The following is a 23,615-nucleotide window of genomic DNA, read 5'->3' as shown; positions in this document are numbered from 1 at the left end:
GGACTATCACGTGGCTGCTAGAATTAAAAATAGCAAGGAAAAGAGGAGCCTGTTGGGGAGCCTGCCAGAGAGCTTGGGTGACATAGTTGGTTAAGCATCTGACCCATGGTTTCGGCTCAAGTCTTGATCTCGGTGTTGTTGGGATAGAGCCCTATGTTGGGCTCCATGCCGGATGTGGAGTCTGCTTGAGATTCTCTCCCCCCCCCATCCCTCCCGTTCATGTTCTCTAAAATAAATAAATAAACATTAAAAAAGAAAGATGGAGCCTCTCTATATACCTCAATTTTTAAAAAAGATTTATTTATTTGAGGAGGGGGGTGGAAATCTCTAGCAGACTCCTCACTGAGTGCAGAGCCCGATGACACAGCCCAATCTCATGACCCCATGCCATCTAACAGCCATATTCTCATGGCCTGAGCCAAAGTCAAGAGTCAGAGGCTTAACCAGCTGAGCCACCCAGGCGCCTCTACCTCAAAGTTTAAAATATTTATTATTTATGTAATATCCATTAAATGTTTGAGTTAAAGACAAATTTCTTAGTACATTACTTTCTTTGAACAATTAATGAAGATTAGAATACTGATCTCCTTCCTTCTTAGCAGCAATTACAAGTTTAGCAAATTGTAAATGTGCTATACGAAGTACTTTTGTCCTAGTATGACACTGGTAAAGGACATATAAACTGTTAAATAAATAATGTAATCACAAAGAAGTAAAAGTTGGAGGTTAAAAAGTATGTTCATAAACTTTAAAACAATGTGTCAGTATATATGTACTGTTATTGGTAAATCTGACATGGGACTCCAAACTCAAAAATATGGGCAAATTACATCAGAAAGGATGAATACCCAACTTTTACATCAACATGAATAGGACCGGAGGAGATTATGCTAAATGAAGTAAGTCAAGCAGAGAAAGTCAATTATCATATGGTTTCACTTATTTGTGGAACATAAGGAATAACATGGAGGACATTAGGAGAAGGAAGGGAAAAATGAAGGAGTTGGAAATTGGAGGGGGAGACGAACCAGGAGAGACGATGGACTCTGAAAAACAAACTGAGGGCTCTAGAGGGGAGGGGGGTGGGGGGATGGGTTAGCCCGGTGATGGGTATTAAAGAGGGCACGTTCTGCGTGGAGCACTGGGTGTTACAGGCAAACAATGAATCATGGAACACTACATCAATACTAATGATGTAATGTATGGTGACTAACATAACATAATAGAATTAAATTAAATTTAAAAAAATATGGGCAAATTAGGGGGCAACTAGTTCACAAACTGTTCATGAGCTCTTCCTAAATTAAAGTAAGGAACACTGTTACTGAGAATATGGCCGTTAGATGGCAGCATTAGGTGAGATCTAAGATCAGATCAACAAAGATGTCAATGGAAGGTACATTTTGCATGAATAGCCAGAAAGGAGGGGGAAATTGGACAAGAATATTTTACAGAAAGACACAGAGTAAAAATGACTTAGTTTTCTGGGTGGAATGTGAAATTTATTATCTTTCCCTGACATTACTATAAAAGCAGGGTCAATTTCTATATTCTTTTGAAAAATGACCATCATTCCTAAGTAACAACAATTACCTTTTAGAGGTCATGGGAACATTATCCAAGGGCCCTTTACCCAAAAGGCACTCATTGTGATCACATTCTGTCCCTAATTTCTAGTGTTACTTTAGAAAGTTATCTCCTAGTAAACAGAGTAAGAGGTTTGGATCCCCAAGGCTGGACTCTAGTTCTGAGGGAAGGAATATTCAAACCCAGGAAACAATACTAGAAAAGCACCAAGAGGTACTTCTCATACGAACCGAATCATTTCTGTCCATCGAACAGCTTCCTGAAGCTCCATCAACCTCTCTTTATATTGGTTTCTCTCCATTAGAACACGGGCCATTTCTACTCTAGTAAACCGCTTTCTCTGGGCTGTGGGAATATCACTCTATAACGAAAAGAACACAGCAGATCACTCTGGCAGTCTATATTTGCTTTTGGTGTTATGCTAAACTTAAGCAAAATCTTATTGAAACATTTCTTAATTTCTAATCTATTGGATCATTTAAAGAAAAATAACCTTATATAAAAATAAAATCAATAAAGAGATTTTAGCAATTACTTATGATGGAAAAGAGTTTACGTAAACAATTTAATTTCTGAATAGAAATACAGAAATTTGAACATACTATAAAGCAAATACAAAGAACAGTGTAGATTCTGAACTAAAACCAAGAAAGATTAACAAAGTTAATCTATCTATATAGATTTAACATGCTTGCCTGGAAATGGTTCTTCTAACAACATTATTTTAAGTTGATGTTCTGTAACAAATGCTAATTATTCAGCAATTTGTTACAAGTTAGTTCCGAAAGGGAAACACTTATCTCAAACTACCCATCATCTACATATATTGGCTAGGTACCAGGGCACCCCACGCTAAGTGGCATTAAAACACCAACAAAAATACAAGAAGCTGGAGACAAGTGTATTAACTAGAATTCTTCTTAGGGAGACTAAAGGATGTGATGAGTATGGTAAGACCCAAAGAAGCATGCTCAAGTCAACTTCCTTCTACTGTAATTTCTAAATGCTCTTCTGGGGAGGAACACTGGTTTAACTGTAGGGCTCTTGTTTTGCTGAAGGGTGGGACAGTTAAGAAAGAGGCTAAGTTTAGCCCTTGGGGACCTCCTTCTTTGTCCTCCTGCTCTGAACTCTGCCTCTCAAACGAAGTCAAACAGAGGATTCAAGGACTCTGAGTCTGCAGCACAGCCATCACACTCCTAGGTATATGCCATGGAAGAACCAGGAGACTTGCACTATAATGTTCCTAACAACAGCACTGTTTGTGGTAGTAAAAAGCTGAAAATATCCTAAATATCCATTAATAGGAAAACAAATACATAAATTGTAATATATTCATACAATGGGATATTATAAAGAAGTAAACATGAATAACTTCTGGCACTACACTACAACATAGGTAAATCTCAGAAACATAATGCCAAGTATAAGAGGTCAATCTCCAAGTATGAAATAAAAAAAACAATGAAAATTAAGCTATTTTGTAGGGATACAAAAATGTGTGATATGATAAAATTATTTTTTAAAAAATTTTAGGGGCACCTGGGTGGCTCAGTCGTTAAGCGTCTGCCTTTGGCTCAGGTCATGATCCCAGGGTCCTGGGATGGAGCCCTGCATCGCGCTCCCTGCTCCGTGGGAAGCCTGCTTCTCCCTCTCCTGCTCCCCCTGCTTGTGTTCCCTCTCTCACTGTGTCTCTCAGTCAAATAAATAAATAGAATCTTAAAAAAAAATTTTTTTAAGTGAGCTCTACACCCAACGTGGGGCTTGAACCCACCATGAATCCAAGATAAGAGTCCCATGCTCTACTAACTGAGCCAGCCAGGTGCCCCAGTAAAATCATTTTTTAGAAAGGTAAGAAAATGATAAGTATAGGATAGTGGTCTCCTCTGGAGGGGAGGAGCATAGGGTAGCTTCAATGTTTGATAACGTTCTAGTTCTTAGGTTAGGTGGTGGGTTCATTATGTTAATTTATTATGTTTCATAATTTACATATGTTACATATATTTTTGGTATGTACCAAGTATTACATATTTTTAAAAAAGAGCAAGATTGCAGGGGCATTAAATAATCATTTTGTACAGGGTACCCACATATCTCAAGTCTGATGCTTGACCAGCAAACACCTACCAACAGTTACTACGATGCTAATTATATTGGTAAAACCTCATCCTTAGTCTTCTGTATTTGCATATGTTGAAAACAGTATAAGCTGACTGCTTACTACTAAAGTTCTAGAATTCATCTTTTTTATGTTTAATACTTTTAAACTAATTAAGCTTTCATATTTCTAAGTCAAAATATGAGACAAAACAAAGTATTTCGGCTGGTCCTTGAGCTTGAACTTGCAAACAAGGTCACAGCACAGAGCCACAGAAAAAAAACGAGCACACCACATGTAGCCAGAAAACTCAGCCTCTGGATACCAAGTGGGAGCATGAGTTAGCCTACTCATTAACACAGAAATCTTCTGACTTGCTTTTTATAATGCTATATCCAAAGCTTAATTAGCAAGATTTTCTTTAAAAACCAAAATGTAGTAAGAAAAAAAGTCTGAAATCATAAACCTACATCATCGTCATCTTTTGCTTTTTGCCGGGCATCTTCGGCTTCTGCACGAGCTCTGGGGGCGGGGGGAGCAAAAAAGAACATGTTATTTGAGTTGCATTCATCTTTTCAAGGAATCAAAGAGTAGGTCAAAAATTTTAATCAACACTAAATGATTATTCTCTTTTCAGAGCATTTAGCTGCCTTCATTTCGGGGAACATTAGTGCAGCACTGTTCTCAGAAAAAAACATGTATGAAAGAAAGCTGGGTGAAGGGAAATAATGTTTCTAATTTCCTTATTAGCAAATTTTAGAATGGTTCTACTAACTTTTCTCACACAGTGACAGTCACAGAAAGTGACAATGATAAGGCTGGGCAAGCAAGGGGTGAGCTGATATCCGAGCTACCACCGGGCACTCAGCCCTGACCCTCCCGGCAGCTGGTGCTCCTGGCCCGCTGGAGAGGGCTGCCAGTGGTGGTGGCAGGGCCAGCCTCGGGGGGGACACCTATGACGCTCTGTGGCCCACTGGCTAAGAGAGCTGGGTTCAGAACACCGAGGAAACTTACTTCCTAAGTTCCTCCTCCAGCTCCTTGTTCTTCTCCTCGAGCTTCAGCTTGGCTAGTTTTACAGCCTCCAGCTCCCCCTGCAGTACGTCCTTCTCGCAGGTCAGCTCATCCACCTTGGCTATCAAGTCATTCTTCACTACATTCAAAGCATGTCTAAGAAACACATATTTTGCATATATCATTACAAATGAGTACTCTTCCTGTCTTTCAGCTTGTTCTCTTACAGACAAAAATAACTATACAATCAAAGCTGAATAACTGAGTATTTTAAGATACTCTACCTGGTGTTGTTTGTAGGTAAAGACAAAAAACCACACAACCATCCAAGATTTTGCTCTTTCCAACCAAAGAATAAATGGGTAAAGTAAAACACACCACCAACTAATAAAAATACTACAATTAATGAAGATTAAACTTTTACAAAATAGCATCCATAAGGGTACTGTTGTTAAACTCTAAAAAAAAAAAACCTAATCAATAAAGTAAATTTATCTTTGAATTTACCTTTAATAATTGATGAGATAAAAGTCTAAACTTGGGGTGGATCTAGGGAAAAAAATTTTTTTTTTTTAATTTAAATCCAATTAGGCAAGGTATAGTACATCATTGGTTTTTTTTTTTTAAAGGTAATAACAAAATTTTTTTAAGATTTATTTATTTATTTATTTGAGAGAACGAGAATATGAGAGAGAGAGAGAGTATATGAGAGGGGGGAGGGTCAGAGGGAGAAGCAGACTCCCCGCTGAGCAGGGAGCCCGATGTGGGACTCGATCCCGGGACTCCAGGATCATGACCTGAGCCGAAGGCAGTCGCTTAACCGACTGAGCCACCCAGGCGTCCCAGTACATCATTGGTTTTTGATATAATGTTCATGGGGAAAAAAATCTGAGATCTAGTTCTTTTGGGTACAAGTGGGCATAGTACCTCATAACTGCGTTCTATTTTGGATCTACCCAGATGTTCCAAAGTTCTCTTTACACAGCAAATTAACAAAGGGACCTGGGCTGCTTTTCCCCAGGACTCAGGACCTGTCCCACTAAACAAGACTCCATTATGTTTGAGGGTCTAAGGCTCCACATATTACACCTGAAAGCCGACAACTATGGAGGAGAGCTGGGCTGGGGTATAGATCAAAACATTTAGGTAGAAATAAAAAAACCCCAGAAGAAAAGATAATAAAACAGGCATCCTAGGGGAGGGAGCAAAAAAAAACATATGACCTCTCCAAGGAGGTTAAGAAAAAGGCATGAATACTTGTAGGGTGGAAAGGAGATAAAAATCTATTTCTGCAAAAAACAGAGCAACAAAACCTATCCATTAGGGAAATCAGGTCCCATTGCCCACATGCACACGAACACACAAAGAGGAACAAAACAGGGTGGCTAGACTGTAATCACATGCTGTGTTGAACTGAACAAGGGTCACTGACTCAGATGGGAAAATTCAGTATCTTGTGTTCCTTGTTAAAATTTTGTATATACTGGGGTGCCTGGGTGACTCAGTGGATTAAGTGTCTGTCTTCGGCTCAGGTCATGATCCCAGGGTCCTGCTCAGCGGGGAGCCTACTTCTCTCTCTGCTCTGCCCCTACCCCTGCTTGTGTGCTCTCTCTCTCTCTCTCAAAAAAATAAATAAAATCTTTAAAAAAAATTTTTGTATATACTTACTTGGTTTCCAACAGTTGTGTATTTTCTAATATAAGATTCTCAACTTCACGACCCATTCCTAGCAAAAAATAAATAAATAAATAAAACCTTTCAAAAAATTTATCAAAAACTATATAAACTTGTATTATAATAGAGACTCAAATTTTAATTTATAGATTTTATCTGTCCTTTAGTAACCTTAGTCTATAGTTTCATTTGATATATCTACTTGTACAGGTTATAAAATTATAAATAATTATCCATCACAAAACAAAGCTAAAGATTTTGTTAGCCAATTCTTTGTAACTGTTAGTCTATATTTTGTTTCTCATAGATAATTATTTCAATACGATCAATACTTTTCTGCCAAATATTCTAAAAAGTAGCAGTAAAATATTTAGAGGAAAAAAGAGTAAGCATTAATACAGATCAGAAATCATTTCCAAATCACAGCTGGTATTGTAGGCTTTTGCCTAAAAATTAGGTCTTACTAAGAAAGAACAGGCAGAAACAAGGCCAAAGAAAGACGGAACCCCAATGCAGATGAAACCTTACCAAAGAAATTATGGTCTTAAAGCCCATGCATTCCATGTAAAGCAAAAACAAAGAACAAGAAATGTTTTATGTAAGAAACAGCACGAAAATAGATTATTAATCTGTAAAGTTTTATGCATGATATGAAATACACCTGGAATCAGTGTTATGATTTAATGCATAATGATGTGCAAAAGACAGAAATTAAGATGATTTCCTCCATTCATAAGGATGCTCTTTGATACGTAATACCTAAAAAAAAAAATGCTTTACCAATCCTTTTGCACAATGAAACTGAATAATTACACTGAAAATCCCACATCAGTAATATAAAGTTTCCTTCAAAGTGCCACCTCTGAAATGATAATGTTCAGTTATTACTTTACAGAATTCTGTTTAATAATTTAATGAGGACTGTAAGGCAGACAGAGCATTCAATGCAAGATCCAATGCAATGATCTTTAGGGAGAAGAAAGTTCTTTAATTTGTTACTTAAAAGAAACTGAAGAAATAAAACCACACACTAGGGAATGTATCTCAAAAAGTTACAAAAGCAAAAAGGCAAAGCAAAGCAAAAGACCCACCATTCACTTCTCCTAAGCTAATGTCGGAAAACTACATACAATGGAATAAGTAATATTCATATAACCCAGCTATACAGGAAGGAAATCCTAAGAAAACTACATAAGGAAAAGGAGTTAACATGTCCCTTTTTTAAAAGGTAGTTCTTTCAAATGACTTAAAGATAATTTAAAACAAAACCAACCTAGGAATGCTAAAAATTCAATGCTCACATATGTACTCATATTTTGTCTGTATTATAATTATCTCAAATATTCTCAAAGATCAGGGTACTACTACCATGAAGAATTAAATATCACACACAGTAGCTCATTCAATCATCTACATATTCTCCAAAAGGTAAAAATAAAGACAAACTAAAAAGGTTTCCAAATTCCAATTCCAAAATGAATTTTGGCAAGATACGCTGAAATATTTGCTTTTGACTAATGTTTCAATAAAGCTATATAATCAGAAGAAATAGGTTTAGACTGGTTGGAAAAAGTTTATGTAATGATTATGTTTCCTATAAACTCTCAAGCATGTAGGGAGATAAGCATAAAAGCTGAAAATATATGGAAGGCAAAAAAAAAATTGTTGAGCAGAAAAAAATGATGAGAAAGCATTACATAAGAATAGCAGCCAGGAACACCTTGCTTAAAAAGCAGTAATATTAAAGTATTTAAAAGCATACACACCAGAATATTCCCCTGGGTAAGCAGCCCAAGAGAAAAATGAATGAGAATCACAATTAGATTGTTTTCAGAAAGCAAGAAATATGCTCATTTGTTTCAATGAGAGGAGACAACAAAATTTAGAAGATGTAGAGAAACAAACACAATAAAGTGTAAATATTATAAATAAGAAAAAATTTTGAAATATGTACTCCTTGGGAATCATATCTGATAATGTAGTTTCTAAAGTTTATGTTCTCAGTGAAGAGTTCTCTCAAAATCTTGTGTATAAATTCAATATATGGTCAATAGGATTGTCCAAAATTTTCATTTTGCAATGTATTGATAAAAACTAACTCATAACTATAAGAAAAACATAACTTGGAGGTGGCCCCATTTCTATTCAAGGTTTCAACCAAACATAAACTTAGGTCTAACATATTTGGAAGCTTTACCTATTAAAACAAAAGCAAAAAACTGCCTGGCAGATTAGCATCAACCCTCAAGCTAGGTCCATAGTTGGGCCTCCAAAGTATCTGTTAATCCCTTGAGAAGGTATGCACGATTTTGTCTACCTATACATGCATTTTTCCAAAAGCACACTGCTTTCTTACAAATTCTCCCATAAAGGAGTTTTAATCCTAAAAGGTGAAGAATCACAGAATCAGAGGTGAAATAAAGCCATTAGAACTACTTAGCAATCCATATTCACTTAATCGCTGTGCTATGGTGCTAAAGACTCAATAGTGAGCAACGGACAAAGTTGTCTTGGCCACACTGAGCTTAGAGCTTACCCAGAGAGACGAGTACATACATTACAGTAAAGTATATAGCGTGACATAATAAAGAACATGAGTGCCATGAGAATATATTTCAGGGACAATTAAGCTTTAACTAGGGGATCAAGGCAGAATTCATAGGAGGATATGCCATTTAAGCAGAGGCATGGGGAAAAAAAAAAAAAAAGAGTTATACAGATTTTTTTTTTTTTTTTAAAGAAAAGGAGTAAACAAACCTTGGTGATTGGTTCCAAGAGAAGAGGGAGAGATTCTGAATGGAGAACTGAGTGGATGGTGAGGCATTCACTGAGACAGTACATGCTGGACTAAGAACAGCCCTGAACAGGACAATGAACTTGATGAACTGAGCTTTAGGCACATCAAGTGTAAAGCCCTACAAATCACCTTAGAGGTGTCTCGTGCGCTGTTCTGAAGTAACAGTCTGGGGCTCTAGAAAAATGTTGGAAGGAGATAGAAATTGTGGAGCAATTTTCCATGAAAGCCAAGAAACAAAAGCAAATAAGATTTCCCAAACAAAGAAGCAGGCCTGGGACACTGATATCCTCAAAGATGGGCAGAGGAAGAGCACCCTGCAAAGACTGAAAAAGAATATAGTCAGAGGTGGGAAAGTCTGTTATCAGAGAAATCCAGGAAAGATGGTGTTAAAGACAAATGTTATCTGAGAAGTCCTGTGAAAGAACGTAGAAGGAACTGCTGGATATAGCAAACAAGAAGGCTGTTTGACGCCAGGTGAGTGTGGGGAAGAGTGCCCACACAGACTACAGGGGGATGAGATGCAAGCGGGGAAGGGGAAATCCTGCCACTTAAAAGCAGCTACACTTTCAAGAAGTCTGCTTTGTTCACTCATGTACCACAAACATCTAGAATAGTGTCAAACACATAACAGATACCTCTTCAATACTGCTGCATAAAAGTAGGGCCAGATATGGAAGCAAAAGGAGTGACAGGGCACAAAGGTACTGAAGATAAGAGTGGCAGAGGAGGGCCGGGCCGCACGTTCGTTTTTAAATGGAAGAGATTTGAACACGTTTAAATGATAATAGAAGAAGATAGTGAAGTTGAAAATATAGAAGGATAATCAAGAGAAAGAAAAATCCCAAGAGTAGGATGTATGATTTCCAAGTTCTGGAGTGTGGCTGTGGGGAGTACATGACTGAAGTGAATGGAAAAAGGATCAGACAGGGCGCCTGGGTGGCTCAGTCGTTACGCGTCTGCCTTCGGCTCAGGTCATGATCCCAGGGTCCTGGGATCGAGCCCCGCATCGGGCTCCCTGCTCAGCGGGGAGGCTGCTTCTCTCTCCCACTCCCCCTGCTTGTGTCCCCTCTCTCGCTGTGTCTCTGTCAAATAAATAAAATCGTTAAAAAAAAAAAAAGGATCAGACAAAGATAAGAAAGTCAAGAGACAAGAACAAATGGGGGGTGGGGAGGGGTTTACCTCTTAAATTATTAAAATCAGAAAAAAATAATCTAAATATGGAGTATATGCATAATGATTGCAAAAATTTATATCCTCGAACAAGAGAAGAGTTTTACAATAATATAGTGATGGAGAAAATGAATGGAGTTACAGAAATGGACTATGTACTTATTTATTAACCCGAGATCAATTAAAGAACTCTGGAAAACAATTTTGTTAGTTTCATTACATTCCATTCAGTATTACACCTCAATTGCTATCACGAAACTGTATAGAAGAGAAGCCAGGGAACAAATATGTGCCTTGGAAATTTCATTTACCATCTTTGGACCAAAAGGGATTCATGCAGGCCTAAGTCACTACAGACTTAAGGTAATACAGTAAAAACTTCTAATCTGGAACATTTTAGAGATAAATATATCAATATCTGCAAAAGGGAAAAGACACCAGTTTACAGTCTATTTCTTATTTTCAAAGTAGAAAGAAAACCAGAGTATCAGGATTTTGCTTTTAACCTATTCATTATGCTTAATCTTCTGACTCAAAGAATGGAAGCTTTCAGAAAACACAAGATTTTAAAAGACCACAATTAATTCTAAGTACTCTGTGACTTCTTAACTCTTTACAAAAAAAGGAAAGTTTGGGACCACCAACCTCAAAAATTATATTATTCAATACTGGATTATGAAGTAACAGAGTATACAAATTGCATTAAAAAGTACTTCATTCTAGTTAAACACAAAGGAGCAGCATGAAGGAATTTTGGGAGGTGTAAACTGATTCTGGTAGTGATTATACAACCCATGCTTTTGTCAAAGGTCAAAAAATTCATCATAAAGAGTGATTTTTACTGTATATAAATTTGAATATAAATTTAAACACTTAAAAATTCTAACATTTTCTGCATTGCTACACTTCAATTCTGCCAAGGACTCAGTTTCGTAAAAGGAACTTTTCATTCATAATTTAATGTTAACTAAAGTTAAAGTGTAAATTTAAAAATGGGGTGTTCCTTAAGAACTAATCTTTAGCCCTCCTTGAGAAATACAAACTCATTCAACTGCTTCTAATACTTAACTTACACTTTAACGGTGGGAGTCTATGTCTAACTCAGAAAGTTTTTATTTATAACAAACTTTCAATCTCTCTTACTAGATAGACTGTGAGCTCCATATAGGAAGAACTTACGTTTCCTTCAAAAAATACTTCAAACTTTCGAGGACATAATGGTAATCAATAAATTTAACACAAATTAATGTGAGGAATCCTACTCCATATTCACAAAAATTGACAAAAAGGACCTTTTGAGGACACTGTAGTCTGTATTATAATTACACCAAAAGATACGTAATAGATACATAAATTTCTTCAAGACCAGCATCTATTCCAAAGGCATGGGTTTTTAAAACTATACGGCTTTCAATCTCTGTAAGATCTTAAGTTATAAGAAAGGTACACCACAGCTGACGTTAAGTCAGAATCATGTAATTATTGCTCAAAGAGACTTCAGAGATCACCTAGAGCAGGAGTCGATACATTCTTTCATTCTTTCTGTAAAGGATCAGACAGTAAATTTTAAGTCTTTGTAAGCCATATGATCTCTGTTATAGACTACTTAACTCTGCTGTTGTGTGCAAAAGCAACTACAGACAGTAAGTAAACAAATGAGAGTAGCTGTGTTCTAATAAAGCTTTATTCATACACATTCATACACGTAGATGAGCTGGATTTGGACCCATGAGCCACAGTTTGCTCAACCCCTGAACTCGAATCCAGCTCCTTCATTTTATACACCAAGAAACTAAGGCCAGGAGAGGTTAAGCTATTTGGCAAAGGTTACCAGATAAACAATGGAAAAGCCAAATGCAGATTCTTTTCAAACCAGGTGTTGACTTCAACAACACAAACTCTAAAATGGTTACATTTCTCATAGAGCTAAAAGAGAATATCCTGTGAAATCTCAGAAAAAAACAAGTATTATATTTTCTTATTTAATTAAGGTCAACAGAATTTTAAAAAAACTATCTAAGCCAGGAACTAACTACCTATCAATCTATACATCTATACATCCACACACACACACACACACACGGTGCTCCTTATGTGTAATACTGTTCTTGGAATATGGCACGTGTTCAATAAAATGTGCTGTATGAATTTCAAAATACAAATTAAAGTGCAATTCAACTTGAGGGATATCCATATACAAAGATGCTTTGATTTAAAACTTTCATGATCTCAAAGAATACATTCCCATTAATTACCTGAAAGTGTAATAACTGTGTGCTACTGATCAATTAGGGACATTTTAAAGGAATTTTCAATTAAATCATTTTTAAAACAGTATGATACTTCTTCAGATAAGCTATCATACCTAGTAAATCTGCTCCTTCATCCACATCTCCAATTAGGCCTGAGCCAGCTGAAGACAGTTCTTCAAAGAGAGATTCTGTATTACGATCAAAAGCTTTGTTCTCTATGCCTTTGGTGGGGGTGCTATGCAACAGAAACAACACAACGAAATCAACAAATATCACAGACTTTTTCAGCAGTGTAAAATGAATACAATAGGCAAATAATTGTCCACCTGTAATTTACATTTAACACAAAGTGTAATTTTAAAAGGTATCTAAAAGGTTTCCTATGAATTTTCCATTAAACTCCACAGAAAGAACTGTTGAAGAAAATACAGAATGTTTATTTTTTGGTCATATCCCAGTAAACACAAACAATAAATGACAGCTAGCAGAGCACTACTCTGCCTTGTATCAGGCACTGTATAAGCACTTTACCTAGATTACCTTACTGAATCTTCACACCTACTCTACAAAGGAGGTGCTATTATCCCAATTTCACAGAATAGGAAACTAAAGAGATTAAGGAATTTGCCAAGATCATCCAGCAAATAAGAGAAAGAGGCAGAATTCAAACCCAGACAGTCAGGCTTCAGAATCCATGCTATTAACTAACTACTGTGTTTTATGTTGCCTGGATATAAACTGGCATGGACATTTTATTTTTCTTTTAAAGACAATTATACTATCTGTTAAAATTCAGAATACAAATACCCTCTGATCCAAAAATTCAATGCAAAAAAAAAAAAATCCTACAAAAATCCCGTCATAAGAACGAAATTACGAATGTAAAAGGATGGTCAGAGCAGCATTCTTACAGTAGCTAAAAGGTGAAATGACCTAACTGATCATTAATAGGTTGGAGAGAAGTTATGGATATACATTAAGAAGTTAAAGATTTTTGGGGCGCCTGGGTGGCTCAGTCAGTCGTTAAGCATCTGCCTTCGGCTCAGGTCATGATCCCAGGGTCCTGGGATCAGGCCCCTCATCAGGCTCCCTGCTCCACAGGAAGCCTGCTTCTCCCTCTCCCGCTCCCCCTGCTTGTGTTCCCTCTCTCGCTGTGTCTCTCTCTGTCAAATAAATGAATAAAATCTTAAAAAAAAAAAAAAGAAGTTAAAGATTGTTAACATCATAGTTAAAAACTAAAGAAATCCATTATATAAAGGTATTTTTTAAAAAGCAAGGGGATAGGGCGCCTGGGTGGCTCAGTTGGTTAAGCGACTGCCTTCGGCTCAGGTCATGATCCTGGAGTCCCGGGACCGAGTCCCGCATCGGGCTCCCTGCTCAGCAGGGAGTCTGCTTCTCCCTCTGACCCTCCCCCCTCTCATGTGCTCTCTCTCTCTCATTCTCGCTCTCTCAAATAAATAAATAAAATCTTAAAAAAAAAAAAAAAAAGCAAGGGGATGCCTGGGTGGTTCAGTGGGTTAAGCGTCTGCCTTCGGCTCGGGTCATGGTCCCAAGGTCCTGGGATCTAGTCCCGTGTTGGGCTCCTTGCTCAGCAGGGAGCCTGCTTAGGATTCTCTCTCCCTCTATCCCTGCACCCCCTGCTCTAAAATAAATAAATAAATCTTAAAAGAAAAAAAAGTCTGCACAGGATTTCCAGTTAAACTTGGTGGACTAAACATAGTCATTTACCACTCAATAGGACACAGGGACTAGAAAAAGAAACTGCAGCAGATGAAATGTGAACAAAATTCTGTAAGACAGAAAACAGGCAAACAGCTGAAACTGATTTGACAGACCAGAAAAAGCTGAAACCTCAGCCACTAGGCTTTAGGGAAGAAATCAGTATGCTACCAGAACCTCTGAAAGGCCCAGGCATTGAAGGAACCAGCAATCTACAGAAAGATGCATGCAAGGGAGAACATAAAACAGAAGGCTGGGGGCACCTGGGTGACTCAGTTGGTTAAGCGATGGCCTTCGGCTCAGGTCATGATCCTGGAGTCCCAGGATCGAGTCCCGCAACGGGCCCCCTGCTCAGCAGGGAGTCTGCTTCTCCCTCTGACCCTCCCCCCTCTCATATGCTCTCTCTCATTCTCTCTCTCAAATAAAATAAATAAAATCTTTAAAAACAAACAAACAAATAAACAAAAACCAGAAGGCTGGGATGAAAGACATCCCAAGAAGCAGTATGAGTGAAATCCAATCCTCCAGAACAGAGACCTCCCTCCCCACAGCATTGCTCCCTAAACAATGGAAGCCATGTTTACATGTTAAAAGCAGGAAACCAGAGAATCAGCATCAACCTAGGCTGGAGAATGCAAATAGAAGACCCCAGGAGAGAGAGTGCCAGGAAACTTGCTTTATATTTGGCCATTTTGAGAGTGTTTACAATCTATGATTTGCAAGGTATCTTTCCATGAACTAGCAATAGGTAGTAGAAACCTAAGCAAACAAAACAAAAATCCACCAGGTTTTACTAATTCCAGAAAAACAAAGTTGCAAAAGATAGGAAATAAAATCACAGCATACTCTGTGGCTAAGCTGTGATCAGTATTTATATAGTCATAAGATTTAAACAATGAATGTTAATGTAACAAGAACTGAGAATTATACTGAGATGATGAAAGGAAGGATGGTGGTTTAAGGAGCTGTGTCCTTGTCATCCTCCACTATAAAGTCAACAGCTATATCACAGCGTTTCTAAAACCAGGGTTCCTCATTTGATCCACAGAATACAGAAAATGATTTGAGTGACTATTTTCTCAATTCTAGATGCACAGGGGTGTAGCTAATTCATTATACACAAAGGATGCCTTGGGGCGTTAGGACTTAATTTTCTCACAGAACCTCAACAAGGAAAAGAAGCATAAGGATGTGATTTAGATACCTGAAGAAAAATAGCAAAAGAGAACTCAGATGTGGTGGCTGCCACCACCACCACATCCACAGTCACGCCGCAGCACGAGTCTCTGTGGATGTGACTCGTGAAGGCTGCTCTAACGCGGTCAGTCAGGTGCTCAACAAGCAGGCAGGAGCTGAGTTTGACACTGACCTGCCCAGCAAGGTTTGCATCAACTCCGAGTACATTGTGGACACTCTGCTGGAGACCCTGGGGCAAACAGCGAAGGCTGTTTCCTACCTCAGCCCCAAGGAGTCGACCGACCAAAGGGGGCAATATGCTGATCCTCTCCTGCCTTCCAGACAGACCTGGGGCCTGGCAGTCCTGATCAGCGATGGAGTTCCTGCAGAGACCCTCATTTAGCCTGCTGGCCCTCCCCAGCTTTCCTGCAATAAAGTTGAGCCACTTTTGTTGAGAAAAAAAGAATGAAGTGAGAGACACTGCCTCTTGAGAGTGGGAATGAGGGGTGGGTATGGGCAAGGGACTACTACTACCCTTCATATTTTGTATTATTACCATTTGACAATATTACACATGCATTAGTCTAATAACAATTTTTTTTAATTTTTAAAGAGGTTCAGAATGGCAAACTGAAACTGCTAATAAGTAGCTGCATCTCCTCACTTAGGCTTAGGAGAGGACAAATAAAAAGCAATTTCACTTTTTACACTCTGCATTACTTTTTTTTTTTTTTAAAGAGAGAATGCATGTGCAAGTGGTGGGACAGGGGGAGAGGGAGAGAGAGAATCCCAAGCAGGCTCCACGCCCAGCATGGAGACCAGCCCAGGGTTCGATCTCAGGACTCTGAGATCATGAAATCAAAAGTCAGACACTTAACTGACTGTGCCACCCAGGTGCCCCTGCATTGTTTACATTTTTAAATAAACAATAAAAAAAATATTTCACAGGGCATGGCCTTTGAAATCAGAGTCCTAGATTAAATACCAGCTCCACGTGCTAACTAGGTCATCCTTGACAAGTTACTACACATTTCTGAGCTTCCTTATCTGTAAAATGGGGATGAAGATGTTGACTTCATAAAGTTGTAACTAAAATTATATTAAATGATGATGATGACAATACTACCTAACATTTATTAAATTGGGCCCTTTGCCAATGATTTAATATACACTGATTCATTTACTCATAATCATCTAAGGTATTATCATAATTCCTTTTTATGGAGAAAATATACTTCAGATTCAAATCCAAGGCAGTATTTGAACCCACAGTTTTACTCTAGGTTCATGCTTTTAACCACGACTGTAGTAATCAATAAACAGAGTATATTTTTATGGCCATTATTATTAAAGGATAAATGTTACGGAAGAAATTAAAAGAAAGGCAGTAGCTCCTTTATGAAATTCCTGAACATCCATATGCTTTAGATTACCTTGATTAAGATGATACATAACAATTCTCTTCCCACCACTAAACAGCCTCCCCATGTAAAATGAGACTAATTTCTTCCAATAATGGGATTATTACAGTTTGGAGGTTTTTTTGAGTAGGCTCCACACCCAACATGGGGTGGAGAACTTAACAACCCTGAAATCAAGAGTCATCTGGTCTACTGACTGAGCCAGCCGGGCATCCTGAAATCACTACAGTTTTGAAGTGAGTATATATGTTTCTTCCTGATCTGGGGGAAAGGAACAAAGTTTGCTCAAATTGTTTCTTTCCCTGCTCTTGTTTCTATGTTTCCTCAAATTGCAGAAAGTATTGGTTACACCTTCACTGTCTTTTTTCCCCTACCTTCCATATGCTCCTAATCCCTGAGGCTGCAAAGGCAGCATTTCACAAAACATTTCAACCATATACTATGTCCAGTTTCAAAAATGGAAACTAGAATATAATACTAACATTTCTTCAGCAAAACATTTGCATGACCTTTTTCCTGGCCAGAGACCAGAGAATAATAGTATGCTTCTGGGACAGGGGAAAGGAAGGATAAAATGTCTTCATTTGACATTGACAGTACCTTGAGCCTTTATATCCACTGAGATCTTTGTCCATATCCAACTCAGGAGTGGATTCAATGATTGCTTGAACTTCTGACTTCTCTTCATTTTCAGCAGAGCCTTGGGAAAAGGACAAGATGACATAAATAATGCATATATCACATACTGCCCCTAATATGAAAATCCTGTTGCTTCAATGGTTGTAAATACATCATTTGATCATAAAAAATTTTAAGGAGTGAATTCTAGGAAACATAGGGTTAGACAATTCATCATATATTCAATCAACGTGAATATCAGAAACTGATAAATAACCAAAGTTTTTATTTGTATTTCTTGAGACACAGTCTGTTGTATCCCAGGGCAGAACTCCCTGTTTGTTTGTTTTTTATAAATTAAGGGGTTGGGGCGCCTGGGTGGCTCAGTTGTTAAGCGTCTGCCTTTGGCTCAGGTCGTGATCCCAGGGTCCTGGGATAGAGCCCCGCACTGGGCTCTCTGCTCGGCGGGAAGTCTGCTTCTCCCTCTCCCACTCCCCCTGCTTGTGTTCCCTCTCTCGCTGTGTCTCTCTCTGTCAAATAAATAAATAAAATCTTAAAAAAAAAAAAATTAAGGGGTGAAATACAGAGAAATTAAAGGTGAAGACTATTCTCCTGCCTTTCAGGCTCTCCAATACTACAGCTCCCCAAATCTGTCTCTTCAAAACTTTATTTGATCATCACCCCCTTTTAAGCTTACTTATAATTGAGTATGATTTTATAAATCTAAAGCAGTAACACCCCTAAGATGTATCTTTTCAAACCCACATGATCTTTACCAGAAAGTAAAGAACTAGGGCCGCTTACCTGTTGATACATTTCTAGTTTCTTGGGCTACCTGTACTTCAATATGCTTGCTTATCTCTGATTTATTTGGTGTATCTGCAACCTTCACAAATCCTTCATTATCTTCCTTTAAGGGAGTATCAGTAGGAAGTGTGGCCACATCTGACGCAGCTGTTGATGCTGGAGTAGTAGCTTTAGATCCTCCTTGGCTAACATCAGAAAGTTCATCCTACAAATAAAAAGAATTATTGGGGGGGTGCACCTGGTTGGCTTAGTTGGTTAAGTGTCCAACTCTTGATCTCAGCTCAGGTCTTGATCTCAGGGTTTTGAGTTCAAGCCCTATATTGGGCTCTACCCTGGGCATAGAGCTTACTTTAAAAAAAAAAAAGGAATTATGGGAAAATCTTTAAATGATTAATTTATTTTAAGCCATTTTCTTAAATGGGTAAAGAAAAAAACATTCAGAGAGAAAATTCTATTAAAAAACAGTAATAGAGGCACCTGGGTGGCTCAGTTAGTTTAGCATCTTCCTTTAGCTCAGGTCATGATCTCAGGGTCTTTGGATAGAGCCCCAAGTTGGGCTCCCTGCTCGGCGAGGAATCTGCTTCTCCCTATCCCTCTGCCCCTCCGCCCCCACTCATGCCCACGCTCACTCTTTCTCTCAAATAAATACAATCTTAAAAAACAAAAACAAAAATACAGCAGTGGAATAACAAGATTCTGAATCTCAGGAGAGATTCAGAGTATTGTACACAGTATGCTTAAAACTTCCTGCATCCAGATCATCTAAAATACTGTTAAAAGGGCAGATTATAACTCCCAACTCCAAGCTTTAGGCAGTGAGACCAAGTAATATGCATTTTAAAAAGCAAGCCAGGTGATTTATATGCTCATTAAGAATTGATAATTACTATTCCAGGGTCCACAAATAGTCTTCATGAAGGACATGTCCAGACTGAATTTTATGCAAAAATTTGTGTGGCATGCACTTTTCTGGGGAAAAAGAAATCTACAACTTTTATCAGGTTTTCAAAGGGGTTTGTGGCCCGCAAGTAACTAAAATCAGTTGTCCAAAAGTTGAAACCCTATGCGGCACACCTGAAACTAATGTAACATTGTGTGTCCATTATACTTCAACTAAAAAAAAAAAAACTGTGGGGGAGGGGATTTAAAAAAAATTCCAAAAAAAAAAAGAGAGGGGCACCTGGTAGGCTCAGTTGGTGGAGCATGTGACCCGATCTCAGGGTCATAAGTTCAAGCCCCATGTTCGGCATGGAGCCTACTTAAAAAGAAAAACAAACACAGTTAATTGTTCAATGGCTACCAATAATGAGGCAGTTCTTTTAGAGCAAAGTACCCAGGTCTTTAAAAAAAAAAAAAAAAAAGAACCTAGGGCAACTAGGTGGCTCAAGAGGTTAAGTGTCCGACTCTTGGTTTTGGCTCAGGTCATGATCTTACAGGTTTGTAAGATCAAGCTATGTGCTGAACTCTGTGCTAAAAGTTGAGTCTGGGATTCTCTCTCCCACTCCCTCTGCCCTTCCTTTCCCTAAAATAAAGTCTTAAAAAAAAAAGAGAACCTGACAAAAAGTTTACCAGTAGTAGGAGGAGGAGGAAGACGAAGAATTAGGGTAAATTAGTGAGTTTATCATTCACTAAATGTTTGACCTTGGGTAAGTTATTCTTTCCATACCTATTTTTCATTTGTAAAATAGAGATAATGGTACCTAATTAATAGATTACAAATTATTCTACATAAAGACTTAGCCAAGTGTTCACACATACTAAGTGTTTAAAATGTTAGCAATTGGGGCGCCTGGGTGGCTCAGTCGGTTAAGCGTCAGCCTTCAGCTCAGGTCATGATCCCAGGGTCCTGGGATTGAACCCCGAGTACGGCTCCCTGCTCAGTGGGGATTCTGCTTCTCCCTCTCCCTCTGCTACTCCCCCTGCTTGTGCTCTCTCACTCTCTGTCAGATAAATAAAATCTTTAAGAAATTAAAAAATAAAAACAAAAATAATAATTTGAGGTCCTTTTCTCTTTCTTTCTTTCTTTTTAAAGTAAGCCCTATGCCAAACCTAAGGCTTGAACTCATGACCCTGAGATCAAGTTACATGCTCCACTGACTGAGCCACCAGGTGTCCCTTGAGGTCAATCTTGTACTTGTCATTTGTCTCTCAAAAGAAATGATTTCCTCTTCCTTCTTATCACCCCACCCCCAATGTCTACTTACTTCTACCTTAAAAAAAAATTTAGTGGGGCGCCTGGGTGGCTCAGTCGGTTAAGCGGCCACCTTCGGCTCAGGTCATGATATTGGAGTCCCGGGATCAAGACCCACGCCAGGCTCCCTGCTCAGCGGGGAGTCTGCTTCTGCCTCTCCCTTTGCCCCTCCCCCTGCTCCTTCTCTCTCACTCTCTCTCAAATAAATAAATAAATAAAATCTTTTAAAAAATTACTTGATAATTAAAGAAGAGTTCATAACATAAACAGTTTGGCAAAAGCCCTCCTCCCCAAATTCTTTTGTGGATCTGGGAGTACCAAATAAAGCAACCAAGAGAGCTGAATCTAAACCATGAAAAGGACTGTGCCATCTTAGGGATTCTTAAGGTTTGCAGCTACAAGAAGTGGTAAATTAGGATCTGCTTAGAAGAAAAATTTAAATTTGTCATGGGCTATCCAAGTAACATGAGATTTATTTATCTGTAACTTACCTTTTATAGTTTTACCACATAAAAATATTTTACACTCACTAAAATAGCTCACTGTGTGGGCTGTACTTCTGGATCTCAGGGAGAGCTGGGGAGAGAAAAGCTCTGAAATTTAGGGGACCATTTTCAAAAGAGGCATTTCTCGTTGGTCTCCCAGGCAGTGGTGACATAAATCTCCAAGATTAGTAGGAAAACACAGACATGAGAAAAGTGTCTGCTGCAATGCTTGGTGGGAGACACAGAATGCTTATATTGCATCTCCTATGGAAGAAATTCTATAATTCTGTCACTAACAGTGCCTCCAACAAAGACAGAATGAAGAAAGACAAGCCTAAATATTGATCTGTTAAAAGATAAAGTACTCCCCCCACTCATGCTCTCTCTCTCAAATAAATAAATCTTTTAAAAATTTTTAAATAACTAAAAATAAATTAAAAATAAAATAGGTGTCATTCAAAAATGTTATACAAACAAGCAACAAGCACAAAAAGATGCTCAACATTACTAATTATCAGAGAAATACAAATAAAAACTACAGCATCACCTCGAACCCCTTAGGATGGCTACTATCAAAAACAAACAGAAAATAACAAGTGTCGGTAAGATGTGGAGAAATTTGAACCCTTGTACACTGTTCGGAGGATTATAAAATGTTGCAACTGCCTTGAAGACAGAATGGCATTTCCTCAGAAAACTAAAAAAACTACCACATGATCCAGCAATACCCCTTCTTGGTATATATCCAAAAGAATTGAAAGCAGAATGTTGAAGAGACATTTGCTCCACACATGTTCATAGCAGCATTATTCACAATAGCCTAAAGGTAGAAGTGAACCAAATGTCCATGAAGGGATGAATGAATATATCAAATGTGGTCTATATATAAAATGGATTATTATTCAGTCTTAAAAAGAAAGTCTGGGGGCACCTGGGTGGCTCAGTCATTAAGCGTCTGCCTTCGGCTCAGATCATGGTCCCAGGGTCCTGGGATCGAGCCCCGCATAGGGCTCCGTGCTCAGCAGGGAGCCGCTGCTTCTCCCTCTCCTTCTGCCTGTCTGCCTGTCTGCCTACTTGTGATCTCTCTCTCTGTCAAATAAAAAAAAAAATGATGAAGATGGTAAATTTTAGGGGCGCCTGGGTGACTCAGTCGGTTAAGGGTCTGCCTTCAGCTCAGGTCATGATCTCAGGGTCCTGGGATCGAGCCCCGAGTTGGGCTCCCTGCTTAGCGGGAAGCCTGCTTCTCCCTCTCCTTCTGCCCCTCCCCCACTCATGCTCTCTCTCTCTCTCTCTCTCTCTCTCTCTCTCAAATAAATAAGTAAAAAAAGAAAAGACGATAAATTTTATTCTGTATGTACTTACAACACACAAAAAAGAAAATAGGTGCCATTACTTTTAGCTTCACTTGAGATACTATGGTGAAAGCCACCTGGTCTTTGTGCCATTTTCTTACTGTCTCTGGATATCAGGCTAAAAGTCTATAAGCCTTTACAAAATATTTTCAGTTGTTCCATTCGTCAAATGCCTCCCTTATGTGCTCGGTCCTATACACGATATTTATGTCATGTGTTAGCATTGCCCTGTAACTATTTATGTTCTGAGAGACTGTAAGTTTACAACTATAAAAGAAATTATCTAAGGACAACTTAGAAATGAGGGGTGCCTGGGTGGCTCAGTCGGTTCAGCATCCAACTCTTGGTTTCAGCTCAGGTCATGATCTCCGGGGTTGTGAGATCGAGTCCCATGTCGGGCTCCTCACTCAGCATGGGGTCTGCTTGCCATTCTCTCTCTTCCTCCCTTTGCTCCTCCTCTCACTCCTGCATGAGCATGCTCTCTCTCAATCAATCAATCAAAATCTTGAAAGACCGAAGGAAAAAAAGAAAGGTTCCAGTGTAGAGTTTTCCTAAGTAGCCTGTCTGCCTTCATCTGAAATAGGCTAAATAAAGGGGTAAGCAACTCTGTTACATATGTCTATCTTTTTGATTCAAAGATTTTAAGCCTAATGAAAGATAAAATTACAAAAATTAGCCCCATGGATCCCCACTATAACGTTTATCACCTTATATTTTAATTTTTATGTTTATGTTTCTTTCTCCACAAGTTAAAGTTAAACGTCTAAAGCACTGGTTCTTAAGCTCTTTTGATTTACAACTCTATGGCACAACAGAATCACAAAATTCTGTGTGTACATGTATTTTCTGGAAAGTTTCATAACTTTGATTCCTAAAAGAGTCTGTGAGCCAAAGAAACACCGAGAACCCTAATTCTAGACACAATTAGATGAAATAAATCTAGATGTTAATTATACTGTGGGTCTGGGCACCTGGGTGGCTTAGTTGGTTAAGCGACTGCCTTCGGCTCAGGTCATGATCCTAGAGTCCCGGGATCGAGTCCCACATCAGGCTCCCTGCTCAGCAAAGAAGCCTGCTTCTCCCTCTGACCCTCCCCCCTCTCATGTGTGCTCTCTCTCTCTCTCAAATAAATAAAATCTTAAAAAAAAATTATACTGTGGGTTTAAGAAAATTCTGATTATTAAAGGAGAGGTATGAATGTCCTAACCCTGAGGATATTTCTGAAGAAAGAGGACACTGAAGGGCTTTCATGGACCTGGG

At 38.5% G+C, this 23,615-nt stretch overlaps 1 protein-coding gene across 1 annotated transcript in view; it reads right to left on the bottom strand.

Annotated features, from left to right (window-relative positions):
- The window catches only part of SPAG9 (sperm associated antigen 9), a 137,450-nt gene that overhangs the window by 32,056 nt on the left and 81,779 nt on the right, over nucleotides 1–23,615 (bottom strand). Inside the window, 7 exon segments of the mRNA XM_027626312.2 lie at nucleotides 1,818–1,948; nucleotides 4,153–4,204; nucleotides 4,697–4,849; nucleotides 6,362–6,419; nucleotides 12,700–12,821; nucleotides 17,503–17,602; nucleotides 18,325–18,532. Of these exon segments, the coding sequence (XP_027482113.2) occupies nucleotides 1,818–1,948; nucleotides 4,153–4,204; nucleotides 4,697–4,849; nucleotides 6,362–6,419; nucleotides 12,700–12,821; nucleotides 17,503–17,602; nucleotides 18,325–18,532 (824 nt within the window).

Source organism: Zalophus californianus, chromosome 16, assembly GCF_009762305.2.
Source record: "Zalophus californianus isolate mZalCal1 chromosome 16, mZalCal1.pri.v2, whole genome shotgun sequence".
NCBI lineage: Eukaryota > Metazoa > Chordata > Mammalia > Carnivora > Otariidae > Zalophus > Zalophus californianus.
The sequence above is the reverse complement of the archived record's forward strand: the minus strand, read 5'-3'. Positions and strand labels throughout refer to the sequence as shown.